Genomic DNA, 24,717 nt, shown 5'->3' on the forward strand with positions numbered 1-24,717 from the left:
CATTTCTGAACTGCTTGAAGTGGGGGTTTCTTCCCACATCTGTCTTGTCTACATAGACATGGGGAAACTGAGGCACTTCCCTTTTGATTGGTACTCTGCCTCCCACTGGAGACCACCACGTACCTGCACCTTTTTCCACCCAATCATGCAATGGAGGTGGCGGAGGTTGGCTGTCCCAGTGGAAGGTCTCCACCCCTGCCCCATGTCTGCCCACCTGTACAGCTGCAGATGGCTCATTGCAGAACATTCTGGTGCTCAAATGGGCCAATAGGGCTGATTCTGCCCTCTGGCCTTTATTCTAGAAGCCCGGTTCCTTACCTTCCCAGCTGCTGACTTGAAACACTTATTAAAATGGTGACCTGGGTACCCAATGAAAAGTGCCACCGCAGAGGCTTCCCTGGTGGCGCAGTGGTTGAGAGTCCGCCTGCCGATGCAGGGGACACGGGTTTGTGCCCCGGTTCGGGAAGATCCTACATGCCGCAGACCGGCTGGGCCCGTGAGCCATGGCCGCTGAGCCTGGGCGTCCGGAGCCTGTGCTCCGCAACGGGAGAGGCCACAACAGTGAGAGGCCCGCATACCACAAAAAAAAAATAGAATGCCACCGCAGACTTTGTACACAATATCTAGGGGACATCCCACTCACGTTCACTCGACAACAACTGGGTCCTTTAACATCTCCCTTAATATTGTATTACGGAAGAGAGTGTTTTCAATGCCCAAAGTAATTTACTCCCTTATCAGCAGAAATTACTTTTATTGCATAGTACAGGTTAAAAAGTATCACATAATCAAATGAAGCTGATACGCGGAGAAGGAGCCCATATGTTCTACATAACGTGAAGAATCAATGCATGGTTTAGTGAAATACCATCTGCTGGGCAATCAAGCACACATAACCCATGCATGGAAATTGCTTTCCAAGAAGGCAGGAGAGCATCCCAACCACTTGAAGGTAGTCTCCAGCCTCCTCCCCCCCACCGAGCCAGCACGAGTGATTTCCTCGTGGCTGAGGGAACAGGACGCCCAAGAGTTTCCTTCTCACCGAGATCATCGTGGTGCCAGACAGACGTGCAAAGGGGAAGCCTAGCTGCTTTCTAGGCATCATAGAGTTTTTCCCACAGACCTCCCACCCCGCCCCAAAGCAGACAGTCTAAGACTCTGGTCCCACTGCTTAGTAGTAAGGCCTCAGTGCCATTCCTTCCCCGAGTCAGCTGGAGGGGAATCGGCCAGGCAGTCTTACCATCCGTGTGCCGGGGGGCAGGGGGAAGTGCTATGCGACAGATCCTTACAGGTCATTTTCCTTCCCTAAAGGAGTAAGACTTACCAAACTAGATGCCTCCTAGACATTTATCTGGCCTTAGAGGCCGATGGCGCTAATGGCCGTCTAGGCTCACCAGCTGTATCTACGTCAAGGCAAGAAACATCGATACTCAGTTCATTTAGACAAAAGGAAAAGAGAATATTTTCAATTCCATAACGCATAGAATGAAAAACAGCTTGGTATCATATAGACCATGGCTCCCTACCATTTTGTGTATAAAGACCCCTTTCTAACTATAAATTTATAATATATAAAAATATAAATTCCAGGGCTTCCCTGGTGGCGCAGTGGTTGAGAGTCCGCCTGCCGATGCAGGGGACGCGGCTTCGTGCCCCGGTCCGGGAGGATCCCACGTGCCGCGGAGCGGCTGGGCCCGTGAGCCGTGGCCGCTGAGCCTGCGCGTCCGGGGCCTGTGCTCCGCCACGGGAGAGGCCACAACAGTGAGAGGCCCGCGTACCGCAAAACAAAAACAAAAATATAAATTCCATATTTTATATAAAATATATTTAGATACATTTTATTTTAGATACATAATGTTATGTGTATATTTTCAATACATAAATATATGTTTCTATAAACATATAAATATTTAGACAAATATATTTTATAGGTACTATATGCATACTGTGATATGTGTGTGTCGTCTGAGAAAATATATGGTGATTTGAAAAAACTTACTATGAATGAACAGATTTGAACGAATTTGTGTTTTCTTAACCACAGTGACACAAACTTGATTTATGCTGTAGAGCTTGGGGCGCTAACAAAACATTAAAATAGTAGAGCTTGACATCCATATGGAGTTTGGGTCACCTAGCAGGTACTCTGGACACTTGTGTCGAAAGAATGAATGAACGCACAACGGATAACTTGTCCAACGCCCGCGTGGTTGTGGTCCTGCTGTCGTTCAAAGGCCTGACCGAGGTCTGCTCTGATTTTCAGAATTCTTTGGCGATCTGGACACGTTGATGGGGCCCCTGACCCAGCACAGCAGCATGACCAATCTCGTCCGCTACGTTCGCCAGGGACTGTGCTGGCTGCGCATCGACGCCCACTTGTTGTAGTGGGGTGCGCCCCCGTCTCCGGCACTGGTGGAACTCCACTCATTTGGGAAAATTCTCTTTGATTATGTTTGTTTTTATGCTTCTTTTGATATCTGTGAAAAACAGAAGTCATTGTAAGTGGACACTACACCTGAGCAGTGTATCTTTTATCACTTAGTCATTTTTCAGTATTTTATATGCATTTCACAGATCCCACCATCCTTTTGTGCTTGATGGAATGACACAGTCCCTACAGTATTGTTTTAAGTCCACACTACCCACAACAAAGAATGGAAAGCAATTGTGAGAACAGGTTCCTGAGAAGTGAAACGGAATGCAGGCACAGAGGACCTGCAAAGATGCAAATTTTCAGCAATAGCCATTCCCCAAACTGCACTCTTCTGTCCGGACAAGAACATACTTCAGAATCCTTTGTTAAACTTTTGGGGTTCCCACAGACTCAGTTTTCAGATGAGAATTTTCATTGTCGCAACCCACTGGTTAGATGTTGTAGCAACATCAGAAAGTCAAACTTAAGAAAATTAATGAGCACGGCAATGCCACTCTGAAATGCAGCCAGAGGACTTTTTAGTTAGTATCCCTTTCCTGATTCCCTATTTGAAAAACTTCAAGGATGAGAAGGAGTGGCAAGATTGATGTCGACAACGTTAAGGCATCAGCTGGCATAAATATTTTTGAACTCCGTGATTTGAAGCGTAAATCCTCACCCAGCATTCTCTTTGTGTAAAGCTCTCCCTTGGAGGGCAGTTCAGTCAGTGCACGCCCTCGTAGCCAAAACGCTACACTCCAGTTTTAGAGATGAGAGACGGGAGGGGTCTGGAAACCGTCCAGGGAATGCACACCTCTGCCTCTTTTGCAGTTGGTTGGCGGGGTCTACAACTGGCAGGACTTTTTTTTTTTATTGTGCTTTGCTCAGATCTCTGGAAACGAAAGTCAAGTTGTCACTACCTAGGAGTAATCATATACAGTTTGCTTCCTAGTGGCTTTAAAATCTGGACTTCCCCAAGTATTATCCCCATTTTCTATTTTACCGGGTTTCTTTTCCACTTCTCTCTGTTTTCTTCTACCTTTCTTTTCCTTTTTCTTTTCTTTCTTTTTTTTGGGGGGCTGCTCATTAGCTTTTGACGGAAATACAATCACTGGTTTTATTCAAGTCTATATTAGCTTGAATCATTTCCATGAAAATCCCGAAGAAAACTTCAAACTCTCTAAGTAGTAGCTAATCTTTTAACAAAAAAAATGAGTCTCGGGGTCATGCTTCACCCTAGGGTGGTTTTGACAGAGCCCTGAACATTGGGAACAGTTCCCTTGATTTGGAGATATTTCTGCATCAGTTGCGACTATCCCCACCCCTTTATGATCCTCTGCGTTCATTTTATGTCCCTAAACATCACAATGTAAATATCATCTTTGGTGTTCCAGCTCACTAGAAGAATTCCCCACACGTAGTAAAAACTATCCCTACGTTAGTTCCTTGTAATTACCTGCCGGTATCTAATTCCACATAGCCCTTCATCTGCTGAGTTATTGGATTCTCTTCACTGAGTTATGACCAGATAAATAATAGATATACACACACATGAAAGATGCAAACTTGTATGATTTTGAAAGCAAGTCACGCAAGTCTGTGATAAGAACGGCAAGGGATCACTCCGCACTCTCATTGTCAAGGTTAGCTGTATCCCCAGTTGCAAAAGAGCCAGACTTGAGCTCCGCTCTGGTCATCTCTGAGTTGAAGGCCCTTTGTTGTATCATAAGGGCTGTGGAAGTTGTCCTCCAATGGCTGAGGCCACGTTGTGAAAAGCTGACAGCTGGGAGCGTCCCAGCAGCTGAACCAGCACTTTTCATGCTCCCGGTACGGTTGAGCTGGACGTTGGCAGTCTCAGCGTCAAACCTCACACACGCAGACACACACACAGACCAATGAAACCCGAGAGAATCTTTTCTGAGCCTCTTAAGTGAGGAAAATGATCCTATGAACGACTCCGGACACCCAAGGTGGGTGTCACCTATCCAAATGAAGCTGATGGCTCTGCAGTGACTCAAGGTCTCTGTGTGTTTTCCACGGCTTATCAGGTAGAGTGCCTGACTATGACTATATGATGAAGCCCGCTGGCTTGCCTTGCAAGTTCAACCTAGACCACAATCCTAGACCATCATGGATTTAGGAGTAGATTCTTCTTGAAATTCAACCTCTGGAAAGTAGACATTAGAATGCTAGGGGCAGTTTCCCGGGGAAACTAGCACATTGCCTCATGAATGAAAGACTCGTAGCTCTAGTTTCAGTGCGTCATCATATCTACGTGGCACACAGCACGGAAGCAGCAGAGCATCCTGCCTGCTGCCTGGTGTGTCACCCCTGGTGGCTAAATGTAAAGTGTGTGCCAACTCAGTGGCACAATGACCAAATCTGACAGGCGAGCTCAGGATCACCACCTGATGGTTTAGCAGAGACCCATTTGTAAAGCAGCTTAGAAACCAATTAAACGTGGAGGATGAATTACCTTCCTCTCCCTGGAGGTGGACGTCTTTCGGTTTCCTGATTAAGGACTGTTGCTGTTTTCTAGGCACTCTGTTCATCACATTGTAAACGGTGATGTGTGTCGTAGGTGTGCAGCTATTTGAGGGATTGAGGGATTTTGTCAAGTAAGTCTCGTCGGTGTACCAGTTTGTGGGAGGGATACAAGACACGTGGATGGTGGTGAGAGATCCTGCCTCGAGACTTGGATGGAGGCTTGGTGAGACGCATCTCGCGATAAGCACATGGAGTTGGGGTAACGGGCAGAGAAACGGGCAGGTCCACCTGAGCGAGCAAGTACACAGAAGGATCTCAGCCCTGCAAGCGGGACCCCCGTAGGGCCACCACTATGCCTTCACTTGTCACCCAAGCTCCAACCACAGAGAGTTTGACAAGTTTGTGTTATGATGTTGGCTTGGCTTCGTATTTTAATTAACCTTGGATTTTTTAGTGGTTTTGTCATATTACTGTCTGAGTTTGGTAGGTAGGATTAATTTGAAAAGAGTATACTAGTGTGGTCCTCGGGGTAGGATTTAGCCGTGAGCATGTTGTTAGCCAACCTGTAGACTGTTAATGACTTAATAATGTCATTGGGAAAATACTAGTAGTTTTCTATTTGGATGACAGAATTGGAAAAGCAGATTAGCTGCTGATAACTTTTCAAAGACTTGAGATTGGGATGCCTTTTTTCCACGTAATGACATCAAACGATTCAAATCTCCAATCAATAACCAAGTTGCTTGATTTAAAACCATTGGCTAAAATGTGTTTTGTTGAGTTTCCAAATGGTGGGTTTTCCTTTGGACATCACCTTGCTAGATTGCATTGGATTGGGTCTTCAGTGGGAAGATACTTGTCCTCTCGGTATCTTTCCCAGAGCTATCTAATTTGGATTGTGTTTTATTCAAATTCGCATCCCGGAGGTTGAAGTTGGAAAATGAAGTTGGAAAGCATTTCTGAAGGCAGAATTGATTTAGCTGTGAGGGAGGAGCCCTCACGTACTTCTCAACAGACATGATAAAATTTCACCTGCGTGAGTGGCAGGTGGGAGACAGCAAACTGGATCACTGGGTAGGACTACTCAGTAAGGCAATGAACTGCTTGCTTAGAGAGGCATCACTCTCCCCATGGAGAAAATGTGTGGCGAGACACTAGAGCTACACAACATTGAATGGATGGGTCGATTCCGTGCCCCCAAATTCAGTTCTGTGGGGAACAAATATGGCGCCCGTTGTCGCTCGCTCTATTATGCGACTGGCGGACTAAATTCTTCTTGGTTGTCGTTGTCGTTGTCGTTGTTGTTGTTCTCATTCCCACTTGCACAGCCTTATTCTCATGATGGAACTCTGATTCATTTGCTCTTCAGTGTTTGCAAACTCCAGCGACAGAACTGGCATCTGTGTATTGACGGTCAGCAGTGAGTGACCCTGGCAGGAGGCTAATCGGATAGGCTGGTCTCAGACATTAATCCTACCATCTGATATTTTCGGGGAAAGAAAAAGTATGAGTTCCCTTTCCGTTCCCCTCCTCACAAGTCTAGAAACCCCCTTTCCCAAGAGCATCACGTTTCCCTCTGTAATCCATCAACTCAAAGCAAATTGCATTGTGGGGAGGGCTGAGGCGGGTGGGGCCGGGGGTAGCGGGTAGGGAAGCCCTTCCAGTCCAGGCTGCAGTTCTCGCCCCTTTCTGCTTCTGACCTGAGATGGTAATAACTCCTTCATCAGGCTCACAATGGGTTTAGGGGACACGGAACTGCTGTTCCGATCCATGATCAATCATCGTTCTTCTAAGAGATTGGAGCTTTGCTGTTTCATTAACTGTGCAGTGTAGACTAATGGTGTTTAATAAAAATCATTCAAAATTTCAAACTCTTTTGCCAGTGACCTCAATTTTGTTGGCTCTTTGATTCATACCAGACTCTGCGGAGGGAAGGGGGAGACCCAGGAAGCCTGCTACCAGGCCCCTGGCAGGATGCTGTGGGGAGCACCCCCAGGGCCCACCAGCGCTTGCTGGTGAGCGGCCGCATGCAGACCAGCTGGGAACCCTCCTGAAGAAAGAATGCCCCCGTGGACGCTTGCAGCTGTGGCTAGCCTGTTCCTACCGAGGGAATCATTATTCTCCAGCCTCTGCAGCACGAAGCCAGCTGCCAGATCAGGACCTTAATCGGAATTGCAGGCACTTGACCTGTTTGGTTCTGGTCCACATCGCTCTCGTAGCTACCAAGTAGGGGAAACATCTCAGAGCCTAGAGCCCAGCAGGGCGCGGAAGGCTAGCCAAATGCACCCCAGAAGCACATGCCCTTCTGAGGTTCTGCGGTACTTGGTGACGTCAGTGGAAGAGGAGCCCCTGGGCAGGAAGCAGCCTTGGGGAAACCCCCAAAGAGACTGGGTTGGTACCATGTCGCCCAGATACAGAACTAGCTTCTCCTTTGATCTGCCCGGCATGCTACCGCTGGTCTACTGCTCAAACGTTTAACAAGCTCTCTGAGAACAGAAAGCACTTGATTTGTAGCATTTGCCAGTCTCCATGGTGTAACTGCTCCCACCATGGCTAATTTCCAGCTACTAGGATGTCACTGAACACAGAGCTGGGAAGAGATGTACGCAAAGTTGGGAGTACACAGTACTGATTGCAGCCAGTCAGAGAGGGCTCGGATTTCACAGTTATGTTCTGTGGACACACACACACACACACACACACACACACACACACTTTAATGACAAACTATTACATCATTTTCAAGTATGAGTCAATCCTCTGGGAAATGTAGATAGGTTTTTTTTTGCTTGTTTGTTTTTTACATCTTTATTGGAGTATAAATGCTTTACAATGGTGTGTTAGTTTCTGCTTTATAACAAAGTGAATCAGTTATACATACACATATGTTCCCATATCTCCTCCCTCGTGCATCTCCCTCCCACCCTCCCTATCCCACCCCTCTAGGTGGTCACAAAGCACCGAGCTGATCTCCCTGTGCTATGCGGCTGCTTCCCACTACCTATCTACCTTACGTTTGGTAGTGTATATATGTCCATGCCACTCTCTCACTTTGTCACAGCTTACCCTTCCCCCTCCCCATATCCTCAAGTCCATTCTCTAGTAGGTCTGTGTCTTTATTCCTGTCTTATCCCTAGGTTCTTCATGACATTTTTTTTTCTTAGATTCCATATATATGTGTTAGCATACGGTATTTGTCTTTCTCTTTCTGACTTACTTCACTCTGTATGACAGACTCTGGGTCCATCCACCTCACTACACATAACTCAATTTCGTTTCTTTTTATGGCTGAGTAATATTCCATTGTATCTATGTGCCACATCTTCTTTATCCATTCATCCGATGATGGGCACTTAGGTTGTTTCCATCTCCAGGCTATTGTAAATAGAGCTGCAATGAACATTTTGGTACATGACTCTTTTTGAATTTTGGTTTTCTCAGGGTATATGCCCAGTAGTGGGATTGCTGGGTCATATGGTAGTTCTATTTATAGATTTTTAAGGAACCTCCATACTGTTCTCCACAGTGGCTGTATCAATTGATGAGGCCCTGGAGGTGTGGGTTTTAAGCTGGAAGGGATGAGGCCCTCTTGAGCCCAAAGCGTAGATGCATCAGCGGGGGTGAGTGGGTCATCTCCATATCTCCAAGGTAAAACGGAAGTGAGATAAGTGTTTAAAAAACCCTCGTGGTTGGTTAAAAGTAAGGATAGGTGAGTATTGCTTTTTCTTATTAAAACATCCTAGTACTTCAAACTTGTAAATGTAACTTGGATAACTGATTTACTATTTTCCTACTAATGACAGCCTTCGCCTAGTTAGGAAACATTAGGGCCTCTGTGGAGAACAGCACAGTCCAAAATGCAGTGTGTTGTTTTCTCATAATATGGAAACAGTAATTCTCCCATCTCCCCGTTGTTGTTCAGAAGGTTTTCACTTTCGCTATTAGGAATGGAAGTTATTTAACATGTGTTTTTAGTTGAAAGTACCTACTTACTGTCCTTGTTCTGAATTCAAACCAGAATGTCTCCTGGATCAATTCCATGATTAATATTCAGACATTATCATGCAAAGCAAAACAATTCCCTTTTCCACCCAATATAAAGAAAACCAAGGTCACTAACAAGTAGGCATAAAGTTCAGTATATTTTTCTAAGAGAATGAGGTTTTCGTTAAACACACATACACACACACACACACACACACACACACACACACACACACACACTGGTTTTTTTTATTAGACCTCATCATAAATCATCCTGAGAGTAGAACAGAAAGTCTCAAAGGCCCCGTTCTCCTGGTCCCGTACATCTACAGTTAACACGAGCTTTGTATCTGGAAAGGTTGAAGAACTTTTCCTAAAATCCTATTTTTCTTTAAACATTTCCACATTCTGTCCGAGCCTGTGTCCACAGTCAAGTGTTAGCCCTGAAGGACACCCGCATCCTTTACTCTTTCCTTCCAGCCTCTCTCTCTTTTGCCTCCGAGGTTCTTTCTATGACCAGCACAGTAACATGGTTGGTGCGAGGGGCGGCCGGGGGTGGGGGGTGGGGTCTTCCAGCCCCTCGTGGTTTTCCTGCAACATTCATCCTGACTGAGTATGGTCCCATCTGGGTCTGGTTTAATTGCCATTATAGTCACATGGGGACTTGGTGTCCCCCAAGGCAATGGACAGGTTTGCATGGATACAGAGAGCTAGAAATGTGTTCATCATCAGCCGGTGATTTTCTGTTTCAAAACCATCCTCATGAATCAATCATATTCACCCACAGATATTACAAATGAGATTGATTCTGTCTCGAGACAATTTTTCAAGTAGATTTCTTCCCGGATGACTCTACTTCCTGGGTATCTTAGAAAGCGAAACGTTTGAGATGAAATCCCTCACGTTTATTCAATTCCACAAATGGCTGTTCTTATTCCTATTTTCCTCGGAATAGCGCTTTTGAAGATGGTTTGGTGTAGTGTTGTCTTCGGATAAAATGAATCCTTTAAACGTGAGACCGGTAGAGCCACCGGGCTCAGAATGCCCCTGGGGATCAAAAGATCCCTAAGATTCTTCGCCTTGGCTCGCTTGGTGAGTTGACTGCCATATCCTTAGGCTCCTCCAAGAAGAGACTGGTTTCTGTTCTGTTCTGTGATGGTGATCGTGGTGGCTGGGTCTGTTCCTTGTATCTCTCTCTATCTTTCTATCTGGCTCTGGCTTTCGCTTTCCTGCTCGGGCTTTTTCTGTCTCTAAACAAATGAATAGTTGGATTCAATGTGAGCTTCTGAATCGTAACTTGTTCACGCTTTTCAGACATAACAGATTAATAAAAATAGGTGTGTTCTGATTTCCAACATGCCACCTGGACAGGCATGCCGTATTATGAAACCATGATATTATAACAACTGCATTATCACGTGGCAGTATAAATACTCGTCTGTTGAGTTCATTTGTCCAATTGTAGAACTTTGTGGAGCAGTGTTTTGACCTTCATGACGTCATTTTGGAGTAAGTGCAGTGGTTGCAGGCAGATGAGACAGTTTACATCAGGATTTTTCAACGAACTTTAGTTGGAGGCCTGGCAATGGCACACATCTTCAGATGTTGCTGTACCATGATAAATGTGAAGCAAAAAGTTCTGTTCCAGAAATTTCCCATAACACTTCAGTCAAGGTGGTTTTATTTAGGTTCATCTTTTTCTTTATTTTTCTTTCTCGTTTTCCTTTTTTTTTATTTTGAAGGAGTTTCTTATTATTGACTGAAGAAATATTTTGATCGATTGCAAAATGTGTATTTCTCCTCTCTCTCCCTCCCTCCCTCTCTCTCTCTTCCCCCCCCCCTCGTTAAAATATTGAAATCTGGAGTCTTTGACAAGTCTGCATTAGATCAGGCCAGGAATGAAGTCTATATCTAAGCAAACACTGATGGGTTTTCAAAGAGGAACACTCCCTGTTCACTGGGCCCTTCCACGCCCCACACTGACAAATGGTACGAAGGACAGAAGGGCACTTTTCTAACATCGTCTGAGACCTAATGCAGTTTAACAAATGACTCCACGTGTTTTTCCAGTAAAGTCATTTGACTGAGACTTGAAAAATACCCCCTGAGACTTGCCAGGGGTGTCTTCTGCCTGGTCTGCAGCGTGTGTGTTTGCTTTGTATCTAAGAGGCATATTCCTGTCTTGTGCGCTCATTTGAAGTATTTCCTCACATTCGCATTAGCCTGTATATATAAGAACCAGAAAGATCACCGCAACATGTTGTAAATGAAGATGTGACTCTATAAACCTTTCTCTCACTCTTGAAAATAAAAGACATTTTCATGCATATTTTAAACAGAAAGTTTGTATATTTAAGTGTCATGGAAATATTTATTGAGTAACCAGGATACAAATGGGAATTTAATTGTCATCATGTGCTTTGTGTAGGGGGTGCTTGCCAACACCGTGTCACTGCCCACGTAGAACATGTCATCTGTGTGTGTGTGTGTGTGTGTGTGTGTGCGTGCGCACATGTGCGACACGTCTGGCTTGCTGTCCTTCATGGGATTTTAGCTTTTCCTTCTTGAAAAACATTCTTGTACGGTTCCAGGAAGGCCATGGCTACATTGCTATATGAAAGCAGTGATTTGAAATGGAAACTCCTCTTCCCTTGGAAGCTATTATCATGATGTTACGGTTCAGCTACATGAATTCCACTGGATTTTGTGAGGGAAGAGGCTCTGTTCAAATCCAACTGAGTTTCCAAGAGAAAACCATAGGCTGAAATGCACAGGGAGGGGGGAAAGATAGAGGCCACTTCAGCCGCAGCATTTGAGCTCAGCTGAGCCCTTAGGGTTGGAGTGAACTTGCCCCTGAGCCACACCTCAAATCCCTGGGGCCAGTGTCCTGGCCTGGGCTCCCTCCATGTCGGTAGATGAGCGGAACCGTCAGAAATAGCCTGGCCTGGTTCCCGAGAGGCCTTGGCCCTAGTGGAAGACGCTTTTCACACCAAGGGCGCCCTAGGTGGCCATGAAAATGCGGTGGTCATTCATAAAGCGCCCCCTTTGTTTTACCATAATCCAATTCAGCTTTTGAACCGCTTTTTCTTGGGTGCAGGTTTCCAATCTTCACACTCACTGCAGATTCACCATTGCTCGTCACTGTTCTTAACAAGCATGCTCGTCTTGTCAAAATTTCAGTAAGTTCCGATGCTCTGTATCGACCAAGGTAACTGTTCAAACATCGAGGAATGAATGAAATGGTACCTGGTTCCTAAAAACTGGTTTCGTGTGCTTTATGCGAAGAAAACTGTATCTGCCTGTGTTGCTTTGCATTTCAAATGTGTGGCACACAAGCGTTTTGTTGGTGCTTTGTTCTCCGTATGGTAACTCTGTATACAAACGTTTTCATGTAGTTTTGCTGTTTTCCAACACGATGTCTCTGTAAAAATGATATTGGCTGAGCTGGTGCGTGGGTCTCTCTCATAGAGGCATTAACTATACTGCCAGTGCATTGAATTATTGAAAAATGCAAAATAAAATTTTTATGAAAATCTCATTTCAGACAGGTAGATGATTCCGCTTACAGACTTTCCAGCCATAAGTACCAAGTTACCACCCCTTTTGCCTTCTAAGGTATGGTCAACCCTCCCACTTACCTCAACGGCTTTACAACTCAGGGCCAGGAAGAAAATACTCTCACAAAGCCAATTGATTTGATGAGAGACCCTTGGCCTAGCATTCAAAGCCCACTGAAGAGAAAATGATCGAATGTTTCGTCATCTGGGTTCCTAGTACGCAGCACAAAAAGGCTTGCAAAGTATGAAATTGCAACTGCAGTGGCCGTTGAATTGTACAACTAGACTAAAAACTTAAAAGCACAGCCGACTATGGCCATTTCTGGCTGGGGCGTGCAGCCACTGGCGTGGGAGAGAAGTGTGAGCCATCATTTTAGGTCACAATAATGACGTCATCAGGAAAAGCTTCAGTTATCTTCAGTTCAGTTATATAGTAAAAAGGATATACTAAGGCAGAAGAGCCATATAGTTTAGAACTATTTCCTTCAAAATGTTTAACATTTTCCAGGCGGCACCCAGGGAGTTTCAGGTACCTTGAAATTTCATTGATACCGAGTCTCTTTCCTGGGCACGCAAAGTGAGAAATTGCAATACTAATACACTACGCGGCACGGAGCACTTGTACGTGAACGTGACATTAACAATCAGCTGAGCTGAATTTCCTGTGAACAAGCAAGCGGCCCTTGGTGTGGCCGGATATTCTGACACTGCTGTGATCTTAGGCCAGGTATGAACACTGATGTAGCTAACTGTGGCTGAAACTGAAGAATTCACCAAGAATTCCAAATCCTTTCCAGAATTTGAAGCCTACGGTGTGGGTAAATATGAACATTTTTCTTAGGAGATAATAAAGAAATATTTAATCTGAGTAAATAGAGCTAAACGGATTATAAATTTGTTCTCAAGCAAACAAGTTGCTTTCTCCTTCACTCAAAAAAAACCCAGATGTCATAAATTAGAATCATGCCTAGGTAAACGTGTGCCTGCGTGCAGAAAAGAGCTGGGAGGAAAAACGCAGAATGACATTTTTCAAAATTGGAGGCTGAGATATGCTAACTGATCAGTTTATGCAGCAGTTACTGTGTGCCAGGCACTGTTCTAGCACTTTCTTATATATCAACTTATATAATCTTCCTAATGACCCTATGAGATAGGTACTATTATATTCCTGTTCTATAGATGACAAGACAGAGGAACAGAGAGATTAAGCAGCTTGCCTAAGGTCACACAGCCGGAATTTGGACAGTGTGGCCCCAAAGCTGTTGATCTTAACCATTGCCACCTACTACTTCTCACTGTCATGCAGAATACTATTGCTGCTAGAGCATCATTTCATTCTAGAAACAAAAGTAAAGAAGGGCCCTGAGCCCTCGGGGAAGGATGTCCTCTTGGTCCTTCCAGCAGACTCTAAAGGAAAGGCCTTGGGCCAGCCTTCCAGAAACGCCTCCTTCCATGAGGACTGAGATCAGGACCTGACTGGAGTGAGCAACTCAGGAAAGATGTAGTGAGATGGGACCCCTTATGCTTGGAAGTAGCGAAGAGAAGAGAAAGCACCACCTTCTCGGCAGGCCAGACACTCTGGCTGAGGTCAAGGTCAGGCCTTGGACTGGTTGAGCTTTAAATCAGTCCACTTCAAAGACAGGCCTGGTGTGGCTTAACTCCTTGTTGATGACACGTGGGCACCAGCGCAGAAAGGAGGCAGAGCATCACCGGGGAGCAAGTGCCCTGAGCTTTGAAGTAGGACTTGAGCTCGGGCTCTTGCTGCCGGGCTCAAAGGAAACAACCTTTCCGTGCCCCACTTCCTTCCTCTACAAAACGGAGTCGATGATATCAGCCTTCTGCCAGCTTCCCAGAGATGAGCAAGGTATCATAGAGACAGGAGTTTCTCATCCTACAGCCCCTCTTGGCAACTCTGAGGAACGTGTTTCCCCAAAGAGTTTCCCCCAACACGCTGCCATTATCAAGGTCAGCCGTGTTCACCCTCTGAGGGTATTAATGAGGAATTGCACACGGTCGCCTTGCTGGCAGGGGCTGGGCCACAGGTGGGTACGCTGTGGCAGAAAGTACCACGTGGGCCGGGCGGAGGGGAGGCTGGGAGCGCAATGAGCCTCATGCTTTGGACAAAGAATATGTTGAACTTTGTGAGTTTCTCCAGCAAACACTTTTCGGGCTAGCTAGGCAATTCTGTCCCCTTTCCCCCTTTTTTAGTAAAGGAAATAAAATCTAAAACATTTAGCTGTAATAGAAGCGAGATCTAGGTAATTTGTTAAGGGGCGTCTTCCTCATAAGTTTCAGGTACGGTAATTGGACATTGACATGCGTTCTCCAGGGCCTTGGCACCTGTAATGGGCTCTGTGTGGATCATGAAGTGGGGGTCTACTGGGCCCGACAGTCACAGGACCTAGCGTGTGAGTTCAGGAGGCAAGTCGGGGGCAGGAATTGACCCTCAAGCCCTGTCTTTCTAGCCCTGTGACTCCCACGCTTCATCCTACCCCCCTTCTTGAGGGGGGGAGGGGAAAGATTTTGAGAGTGTAGAGAGAACAGGAGATAACGGTGCTTCCAGCGCTCTAGAGAAAACACCCCTCAGGAATCCAAGCTCAGAGCACTCTTCTCCAAGGAAGAGATTTCCTCTCGTGCTTTTGTAACTCTCCAGAAATTGCCCAGGTGGTTCCAACCACAGTTCACTTGAACATATTCTCATTTCCCAAATAAGACAGGCCCTGCAGTGGCCCACAGATGTGAGGTTAACCCCCAAGAGGGGGGCGGCTGCACCTCTCTGGAAACATGACCTTGGGCAGGGCTGGACCTGGGCAGATGATGATGGTGGCGAGCTGAGATTCTCCCAGAATTCCCAACTCTGAGGACACAGCATAACCCAGCGAGCAGGAAGGGGAGTTCACTTAGAAAAGCATCCTCCCCACCCCAGCCCGCGACCCCGCCACAAACTTTAGTTGGGCTGAAGCATTTGCAGAACAGAAAACTCCAGACTAAGCAGAAGGGGCAGAGCTTCCCCAGAGTCTCCAGGTACTGAAGGAGGTAAGGGTGGCCTCTGCGCCAATGACTTCTTCACAGTCGGCTGAAACCGGTTAGCTCAAAAGGCAAAAAGCTCAAAAATTTTACACATCCGTTGGTTTCAAACAGAGCCCAAAGGAGCAGATTTTTACCCATCTAGAGGCTGCTTGCTTTACAGAACCCAGAAACTTTGCCCGACATCTGTTCACCATAGATAAGGGAAACCCCGGGGCTATAAAAACCCCAAGGCGCTGAGCGCATCACCTAGACACTTCCGCCCACGCTCCGACCCCCTCCTGGGAATTCCCATCTCTCTTCCTCTCTTGGGTGGAGGCCTCTGGAAGGTCTCGTCCTGTGAGAGACATCCCCACCCCCATGCATACCTGCCGGTGTCCCCCAAATGAAGCCTGCTGCAAGCTACTGACACCTTGTGGTCACGTCCTTCTCCTCGTTCACACCCCACCCCCATCCCTCCATCAATCCCTCGAACTCGCTATACCCCGGTGTCAAAAAGAGCCCTGAAGGATCAAGTGACAGGGAGTGGTGGCAGGCTCCATGTGGGGTCCCCTCCTGGCACCCCCAGACACCCCCTAAACCAGCCAAGTCTTGGCTTCGGCTCACTGAACATGTCCTGTGGCAGCCGCCAAGCACATCCTGAAGCACAGCCCTCCCTGGGAAACAGCCGCTCCCCCCAGGGGTGGCCCAGGTACCCCCGGGGCCCCTTGGCACTCCGGCCCAGCTCCTGCCCTACTGGTTGTTTCCTTGGCCTCTGCGCTGGCCCTGGACTTGGGGCGTAGCTTATCTCTTGCCCTCTGAGCCGGGGCGCCTCAACCCTGGCTGAGCTGGACGGCTTACTAATTCCTGGAGCCCACCCCCAGAAATTCTGATGATCGATTTGGGCCCACCCTCAAGGGAGCTTACACAGGGCACGTACACTGGAGGAGGGGGTCTTGGGGGCCATCTTACACTCCCACCCTCCACAAGCCTCTTCGGCCCCCAGAAGACTTCACCTCCTGTCCAGTGGACTCGTCGCCCTCTCCACAACCCCTGGAGCAGTGGACCTAGAGCTTCTGGAACTGTGACCCCCGCCATCCATCCATTTTTCTCTCTGCCTTAGTTTCTCCAAGCAGAAAACTATATAAGCAAACCTTACTTCTGTGCTACTTAGAGGAGCATAACACGTTAATGAATTAATTGTGTTAAGCTTGTTAGTTGGAAGAAAGGTGCTATCAAAGGCAAATTATTATTATTTTGAAATCCGGTGGCTGTCATCGCAAAGTTTGCCCTTAGTTATTAGACACCGTGCCTTTGCCATCGCTCAGCCCCCAGTTCAAAAGCAATGCTCGTATATTGCTTCAAACCATTAATTTGAAAAGAACCACCTTGGTGCTCCTGATGTGCTGATGGGGAATTATCTGCCCTGGGAACTTGCCAGCAAGAATTATATAAAAGAGATTTGCATTAGCTGAGCCTCAAAGAGGAGAACCAACCCGAAAGCAGGAGGAAAATATCCCCATCAGATGCCTCCCTTCCCATCCAGGGTCTCCTGCCACTTGGAGGGGCCCCCGGTGTCTCGATGGGTGGCGTGCAGTCCAAGGGCTCGTTCCTTTTGACTACAGCTGAAGCCTCCCTAAGATAATTTGGAGTTTCCTGCCCCGGGAACTCACCAGGGACAGCTTGCCTTCCTGGCCTCCACTTCCCAGGCCCTCCCGGAAAAGCCAAGCTCTGCTCCCCAGAGAGAGCATTAGATTCACCAAGGGGCCAAGCCGTATTCCTCCGAGTCTCCCTCTCGAGTCCCTGCACGCTTCCATCCCTTTCCCTTGGGCTCTGCATCCCCTCCTGAGCTGTTTCCTTGCAGCACTGCCTCCCATGTGGGTCGTATGGGATTTCTGTTCCGCGGGCTCAGCCCTTCTCCCTTCGGGAAGCGCCCACCTAATTTCCAGCCCAACATAATCCTCCTGAGTCCATTCTCCTCCTCAAGAGCGCTCCCCAGGGCCCAGCTCCTGCCTCCCTAGACCACAGTAGGAGCTAATTGTCAACTGCAGGACAGAGGACCGGGTGCGGGCGGAGCGAAAAGAAAGCAGGCCTTGACCTAAAGACACCCAAGCCTGAGGACTCTTGTCTGGGTCCATACCTTTGGGTTAGCCCCGCCCTCCACTTAGCTGCAGGAGAGCCCTGTGCAGCCCTGGCAACGTGGCTGTGAGGCTCAGTTGCAGTCCCACCAGGGACGGGTGCCTGGACTTAAATGTGCAGGGTGGCAGGAGCAAGCTGGGGAGAGACCTCTTATCTCCTTAGCTCTGACCTGGAGAACAATTCTAAAGTGTTTGCCATTGAGGCATGTAAGGAATTTCTGCCCCTGGGTCAGTGGCCTCGAGTTATGGACTGAATTGTATCCCGCCGCCGCCCCCCCCCAGAAAAAATTCCCATGTGGGAGTCCTAACCCCCAGTACCTCAGAATGTGAACTTATTTGGAGACAGAGTCTTTAAACAAATGAAAATGGGGTCATCAGGGTGGATCCCAATCCAATCTGACTCGTGTCCTTACAGAAAGGGAAATTTGGAAGCAGACTTGCACACAGGGAGAATGCTATGTGAACATGAAGACAGTATCCACATGCCAAGGAGAGAGACCCGGAACAGATCCTTCCGTCTCTGCTCTCAGAAGGAACCAATTCTGCCCACACCCTGGTCTCAGACTTCCAGCCTCCAGAGCTGGGGGACAATGCATTTCTGCTGTTTCAGCCCCCTAGACTGTAGGACTTTGCTATGGCTGCCCGAGCCATTGAGTACACCTGCCCTCGTCCATTTATTCGGTAGTCACTGTATGCACAGGATGGGGTTCTGGGACTTCATGGGGGAGCAAAACCAGGCCCTCCCTTGCCCTCATGGAGATCATGGGACAGAGAGCCATCTAGCGGTTAATCACACAAATAAATGTGAAATTACAACAAAGGTGAATACCGTCAGGAAGAATTGCCCAGAGCTCTAAGAGCCTGTAAAGGGGCATGTGACAAGTCAAGGAAGGCTTCACCGAGAAGGTGCCAATTGAGCTGAAATATGAAAGTAGACAGGCAGAGAGGAAAGAGCAGTTCAGGCCTAGGGAGCAGCATGTGCAAAGGCCCTGCGGTAGAACTTGCCATGGGCCCTGCTCAGGCTCTCAGATGGCCCTCAAACATGCACATCAGCTTCACAGCCCACGCAACAGTGCCATTTAGCCCTCGTCACATCTGTGAAGGCACCCCCAAAGGACCTTCATTGGGTGTACCTATGGCCAGGGGAGGGAAATTCAGATGAGAAAAAAGCCAGCTAAGGCAAGAATGGGCATGTCCAAACACTGGCTTCTGTTCTCAGCAACTTGTGTCCATGAGACCTGCCTTTATAGACAGCAGAGGTGCCGTGAGGCGGAGCCGTGAGGTCAGCATTGACCTGGATCGCCACTCTTCTGCTTGCCAAGTCATCCAGACACGTCATTTAAGTTTTCCGAGTCTCAATTTTCTCATCTGTAAAAGGGGGATCAAAAAAATGCCTCCCAGTATCGAACCCATTTAAAGGGTATAGCACAGGAGAAATAGTCACTCATAAGTATGGTTATTATTAACAGAGCAATCCTACCCCCCCACACACACTCCCAGCTGGTATTGGTGTTGGTTCTAGAACTGGAGAATGGCAGACAGACCTTACCCACAGGAGTAAGCTTCCTTAGATTGACAGATTGATAACAGACCACAGGTGGTGCAGGGCGACAAGGCAGGCCGGGCAACTCAGTCCCCTGAGGAGAAGGTACCTCCCATCAGGTCAAAGGCCACAGGGAGGAGGATACAGTGGCCAAGGGGAAGAGACAGGGCCGGGGCCCTCCCCAGGGCATCAGGGAGCCAGCTGCTCCCTAGACCTTTCCCCAGCCCGGACTGGGCCTGGCCTACCACCTCTGGCTGTGTGGCTATGTCTCCCTCCTGTCTTTCAAGGCCTATGATGTGCGACCCGGCAGACTCTGAGTTCTCTGTGGCGGAGCCATTGCTGTTTGCTAGCATGATCATTTCTCAGAAAGCCCGTCCGTGAAGGCTGGGGAGTGAAACAGAAACGGCTCCCACCACCCCAACTGCTAAATAATTTCTGGAATGAGTTGTCAGAAACCTTTTATTTACTGATTTCACGCATTTCATTTATTTCTGGCACGGGGCCAACCTTCCTGACAGTTAAGATTTATTGATTTAATTGCCTAGGGTAACCATGCAATAAAATCATCTCAAAGATAAATTTTCATGGCACTGTGCAGCACGGAGGTAATTTTTCAAATGCTACGGCTATATTTCTGCAGGTTACAGGTGCAAAATTTGCTTAAAGCACGGATGTCTCATTATTGCAGCTCGGGAACATCGGCGGGGGCGGGGTGGCCAGCTCTTTGGTGGAAAGTCTTTAGAGAGAGAGAGCAAGTGACAGAGAGGAGAGAAAGAGGGAGAGACCGGGCGGGGTAGGGGGGAGGGAGGGAGAGAAACACAGCCCTTTCAGGAAAGAAATGATATTTCCTTAATTGGTTCATAGATTCAATACCCATGAGAAAGTGGGGCTTCACTTTAATTAGGAGTGGGCTTGGAGGTTATTTACAGTGTTCTGAGGAACCATTTGTTTCCAGCTGTGCGACGCTTTGTACCCCACGAGCCTCGCAAGGTAGATGATTGCCACTTGTGACATTCGCGTTTATTGCTTCTTTAGATCTTTTTATTTACCCTGTTAAAGTGCTCATTATGTCTCTGAACAACGGGTAAATGAAAAACTCTGATTAACTCCCAGGTTAATGGTAACATTTCGGGAAGTCAGAAATAGCATAAACTTTTAACAATGTGAAATCTTTTCTTATCTCTCTTGATTTATTTTACAGTGTTTTTGCTTTGATTGCAGGTTTCACATGGTGCCGTTTAATAGCTTATTAAACTTGCAGCCTAGCAGATTTGCTGTTTGGATAAAATTTTCCTTTTGCTCAGGTGTAAATTTTGGAGCAGGTAGGGATTTTTTTGTTTTTTCACCTCGTTGAATTCCCAGGGCCTGGGTCTGGCTGGTTTCCTCAGATGCTCTTGGTGGCCCCCAGGACCCCACAGGAGCCGGTCTGAAACTGTTGTCCTGGAAACCTCACCCTTGCCCATCATCGTGGACGGGGTGGCAAGTAGGGGTTGCGGGAGGTGCCCGCGGGCTTCTCAGATGAATCTGGATGAGGAGTGAAGGACCACATGCTGTGTTTGAATTCCAGCCTGAGCCCCTCATTGCTCAGATGGGGAAACTGAGGCCCAGGGTGTTCAGAGCAGAGAGAGGTTTAAAAGCAGATCTGCAGACGCTCGGGGCCGACTTTCCCATCTTCCTGCTTCCCGGGCTGCCCCTTCCCCTCACTCGGTCATACAGTCCAACTACACATGGTTCCCGGCAACCCCTCGCCCCTCCCTGTACTTCAGTTTCTCTGTCGACAGATGAAGGGGGTTGGAGTAGACGCACCTTAAGTGCTCGCCCAGCTCTGACAGTCTGCAGCTGGAAGACGTGTGCACATCTGGCCAGCCTCACCCCCACCACCCGGCCATTAGTAACGGCTGAACCCCCATCTCTCTGAACCATTCGACCCCGTAAGTTCAATACCCACACTCCCCAGTGGTCCAGACTCTTCCCGTCCGCTGTGTCATGGCTACGTTTTCTCTCCCAATGGAGTGGGCTTGGCACAGTGCGGAGGCTGTGATTTGCAGAATTACAACAGAGACACCTCTCTAACATGCAAATCTGATTATGCCACTCCCCCTTTCAAATCCTCCACAGACTCCCCATCACCCCAGGGTCAGGTCCAGAAGCCTTAGTGTGACTTGACAAGGCCCAGAGGACCTGGCCCCTGCTCGGCTCTCCAGCTGTTTTCTCCCCTTTTGTCCAACCAGTTACCAACTCCTTTAGAGCTTCGGTGAATGGGGCAGCGATCAACTCAGGTACTCTCTCTCTCACACACACACACACACACACACACACGTTATCTTTCATTTTTCCCTTTCCGTAAACATTGATGTCCATTTCATCAAGAAGTCCTATCAACCCTACCTCTGATACAGAGCCATAAGCCATCTCCTTCTCTCCACATCCACTGTCTCCACCGTGGTCCAAGCCACCATCATCTCTCACTTGCATGTTAGCACATTAAGGGCTCTTCAAAATCTCTGGAAGAGGAAAGCTGTTTATGGTTAACCCTCACGTTCTCAGAGGTATTTGACAATGGCTTTTGTTGAACAACTATTAACTTCATTCAGCAGCGATTCATTGAGCGCTTGCTTTGCCCTGTGAGCTGTCTAGGTGCTGAGAAGACATCACTGCAAACAAAAAGACAGAGTGAAGCTCATGGAGCTTCCTTGCTGCTAAAGCAGGGCATGAGGATGACGGGGGGTGGGGGAGGGCATGGACCGGAAAAGTGGGGGCTGTGTGCTGGATGGGAGCACCGATGGCCCAGCCATTGTACCAGGAGGGAAGGCAGTGCACGTGGGCCCACACAGCATAGAATGAAATGTTCCAGCGTTCCAGCTAAGTCTCCCATTGATCTCAGCTCTCACCACCCACTGCCCCCATCCACCCCTCCGACATGCATTCCACTCCAGCCACACCCAACCACTTTCCAACTTCCAAAGAAAATACCCTGTGACCTTCTTTGCCATTGTCCTGACCTGAAATGCCCGGCCCTCCATCTCTGCCTGGCAAAATCAGGTTCACTTTTGTGTCCCCCCCTCCTTCTTCCTGATGCTCTGAAACGCACTGTTAACGGGAACTCTCCTACCGTTTCCTTTGTCGAGTCAATGCGTCCCTTCTCAGAGCCACACTACTTACCCTATCTTTCAAAAAGAGAAACCTAAGCTTCCCCAGAAGGTCGCCCAGGCCAACGCCCAGGCCAACACCAAATGATATCTTAAGGCCCCAGCCACGCAGGGCCCCAAATCTCCCTGGGAGGAGGGTCTGTATGAGGCATGGGACGCTCAGAGTTGCTCTGCCCCCTCTCCCACACAAGTCCCGAGAGCGAGGGCCCAGCCGAGACCGGCACATCCGAATCTCTGGTCCTTTCCGCTCAGGCCTGGGTTACTACAAAGGGACATGTGAAAGCAATCAGGGTCCTACCCGAGGCATATAAGACATTGGCCAATAAAGGACTAGCTCAGGCCAAGAGAAGGGTTTGGGGACCACAGAAGGGCCAGACAGAGAGTTGATCCCCAGGAGGATTTCTGGGAGCTTGTTAGGACCCAGTTAATCCAAGGTAAGGGGTGGAAAAGTGAAGGTCGCCCTCATATGGAAGACATTAAGATTATAAAGCAGGAAGTTCATGGTGGGGAGGATATTAAAAAGCGCACACTCGGGCTAATTTGGAAGCAGCCAGTTGGAAGAATGTGCAGGAATGGGGCAAATCTGGCAGCCGCTCTCTGGCCTAGAAATCTGGGAGCACATTTCTCAGTGGATCAAATTCCTATGGGCGTCGGGCAGACTTCAGCTGCTGCCCCATCAAACAGCAGCCTGAATTCCAAATGCACCAATGCATTAACATTTTAAAGTCCACTGAGATGTTCATGTCTCTCTAATTAGAAAATTCCCATCCTCTGGTGTGCCAGGCTCTGGCGCGGCCGAACCACGAAGGGTCTTTCCATGGTGGCGGCCTATCTCCACCTGTGTGGCAGGCATGGCCAGTTTCCTCGGCTTGGCTATGCGGGACCTTGACCAACATATTTGGCCAGTTGCGTATGACAGTGGCCATTACAGAGCGTGCGTGACTCACGTAAATTCAGGCGAGATGGGATGAAATAGGCCACACTGGCTCGGTGTCAAGCCCTGTCTGTCGCCAAGTGGGTTCCACTCAGAGGTGTGTGTCCACGCGGATTCTACGTGAGCCAGGTTAGTATGGTGGCAGCAGACGGGACGATGCTCATTTCGCTTTGAATTGGGTCATTGCTACGGAGCCAAGCAAAACACGTCAGTTGAGGTTTCTTCGTCCTGTAACAGTCCTTCCCCAGGGGACCCAGGACTCAGCCTGGCCAACTGGATCAGCCTGAGAGAAGCCAGGGGCATAAGTTGCACTTGTCAAGGAGCTGGACTGGGGCTTCAGGTACATGCTCTTTGGCGAGTACCACCCAGCCCCTTTCATGCCGAATGGAAATGCTCTGCCTGACTTCCCAGTCCCCTCTTCTCTGAAGCTCTCCAGTGTCTTATCCACTCATTTCTCCATGACCTCTAGAGTCACTGGATGCCCTCTATGTGCCAGGCACCATGCCAAGTGTAGAGGATACAAAAATGAATGCGACAGGCTCCCCTCCTCAAGCGGAGGCAGACAAGAAGTTCCCACACAGCCTGTGCTAAGCGATCTGTGGGTTTTAACGCCTCACTCCTCTCTCTCCATCAGTAGATCGCAAGCTTTTTATGGTCATGGGAACTTTTCCTATTCTTCAAAATTATTGAGGACCCCGAAGAGCTTGTATTTATGTGCGTTATGTCCAGAATCATCTGTCATCTTAGAAATGAAAACTAATTAAATTAAAAATTAATTTAAATGTTTAATTAAAAAAATATGAATGTGTTAATTCATTTTAAAATAAAAGAAACCCTGTACCTGGTAACATAAATAACATATTTTTGAGAAAAGTAACTAAATATATATTTTCCAAAATAGAAACAATTTAGTGACAAGAGAAGAGTTTCATTGTTTTACATTCTTGCAAACTTTTTTTAAATTTTTTTGTGGTACATGGGCCTCTCACTGTGTGGCCTCTCCCGCTGCGGAGCACAGGGTCCGGACGCGCAGGCTCAGCGGCCATGGCTCACGGGCCCAGCCGCTCCGCGGCACGTGGGATCCTCCCGGACCGGGGCACGAACCCGTGTCCCCTGCATCGGCAGGCGGACTCTCAACCACTGCGCCACCAGGGAAGCCCTCTTGCAAACTTTTAATATGATCTTAATGAAAGATCGATCCTCACATCTGCTTGTGCACTGAATCTGTCGCAATATGTTGTTTTAGTTGAGATCTATGAGGAAAATACACATAGATATGCATTCGGAAAAGCAAAAGCTGTTTTCATAGACTTTCAGATAATTGTGGATATTCTTTGCTATAATATGACAATCTCGACAAGAGGAAGTTTTTTGGAAAGGTTAGTAACAAGAAAGATCTGAAACCATAGGAATTCCAAATTTGCACTCTGCCATGTTAAAACCCACTGGTCTCTCTTTCACTTTGAATGGATCATATGAGCCATCTTGATGTTGTAACGCCGTGCA

General features: G+C 47.8%; 1 protein-coding gene across 5 annotated transcripts in view; it reads left to right on the forward strand.

The window, feature by feature from the left end:
• AFF2 (ALF transcription elongation factor 2) overlaps positions 1 to 7,341 on the forward strand; it is a 492,108-nt gene extending 484,767 nt beyond the window's left edge. For all 5 annotated transcript variants that reach the window (XM_079909775.1, XM_079909777.1, XM_079909776.1 and 2 more), the window contains one exon: positions 2,264 to 7,341. In XM_079909775.1, coding sequence (XP_079765901.1) covers positions 2,264 to 2,385 — 122 coding nt within the window. In that variant the 3' untranslated portion in view covers positions 2,386 to 7,341. The remainder of the gene's footprint in view (positions 1 to 2,263) is intronic.
• The last annotated feature ends 17,376 nt before the right edge of the window (positions 7,342 to 24,717 follow it).

This window comes from Stenella coeruleoalba (genome assembly GCF_951394435.1).
Source record: "Stenella coeruleoalba genome assembly, chromosome: X".
Lineage (NCBI taxonomy): Eukaryota > Metazoa > Chordata > Mammalia > Artiodactyla > Delphinidae > Stenella > Stenella coeruleoalba.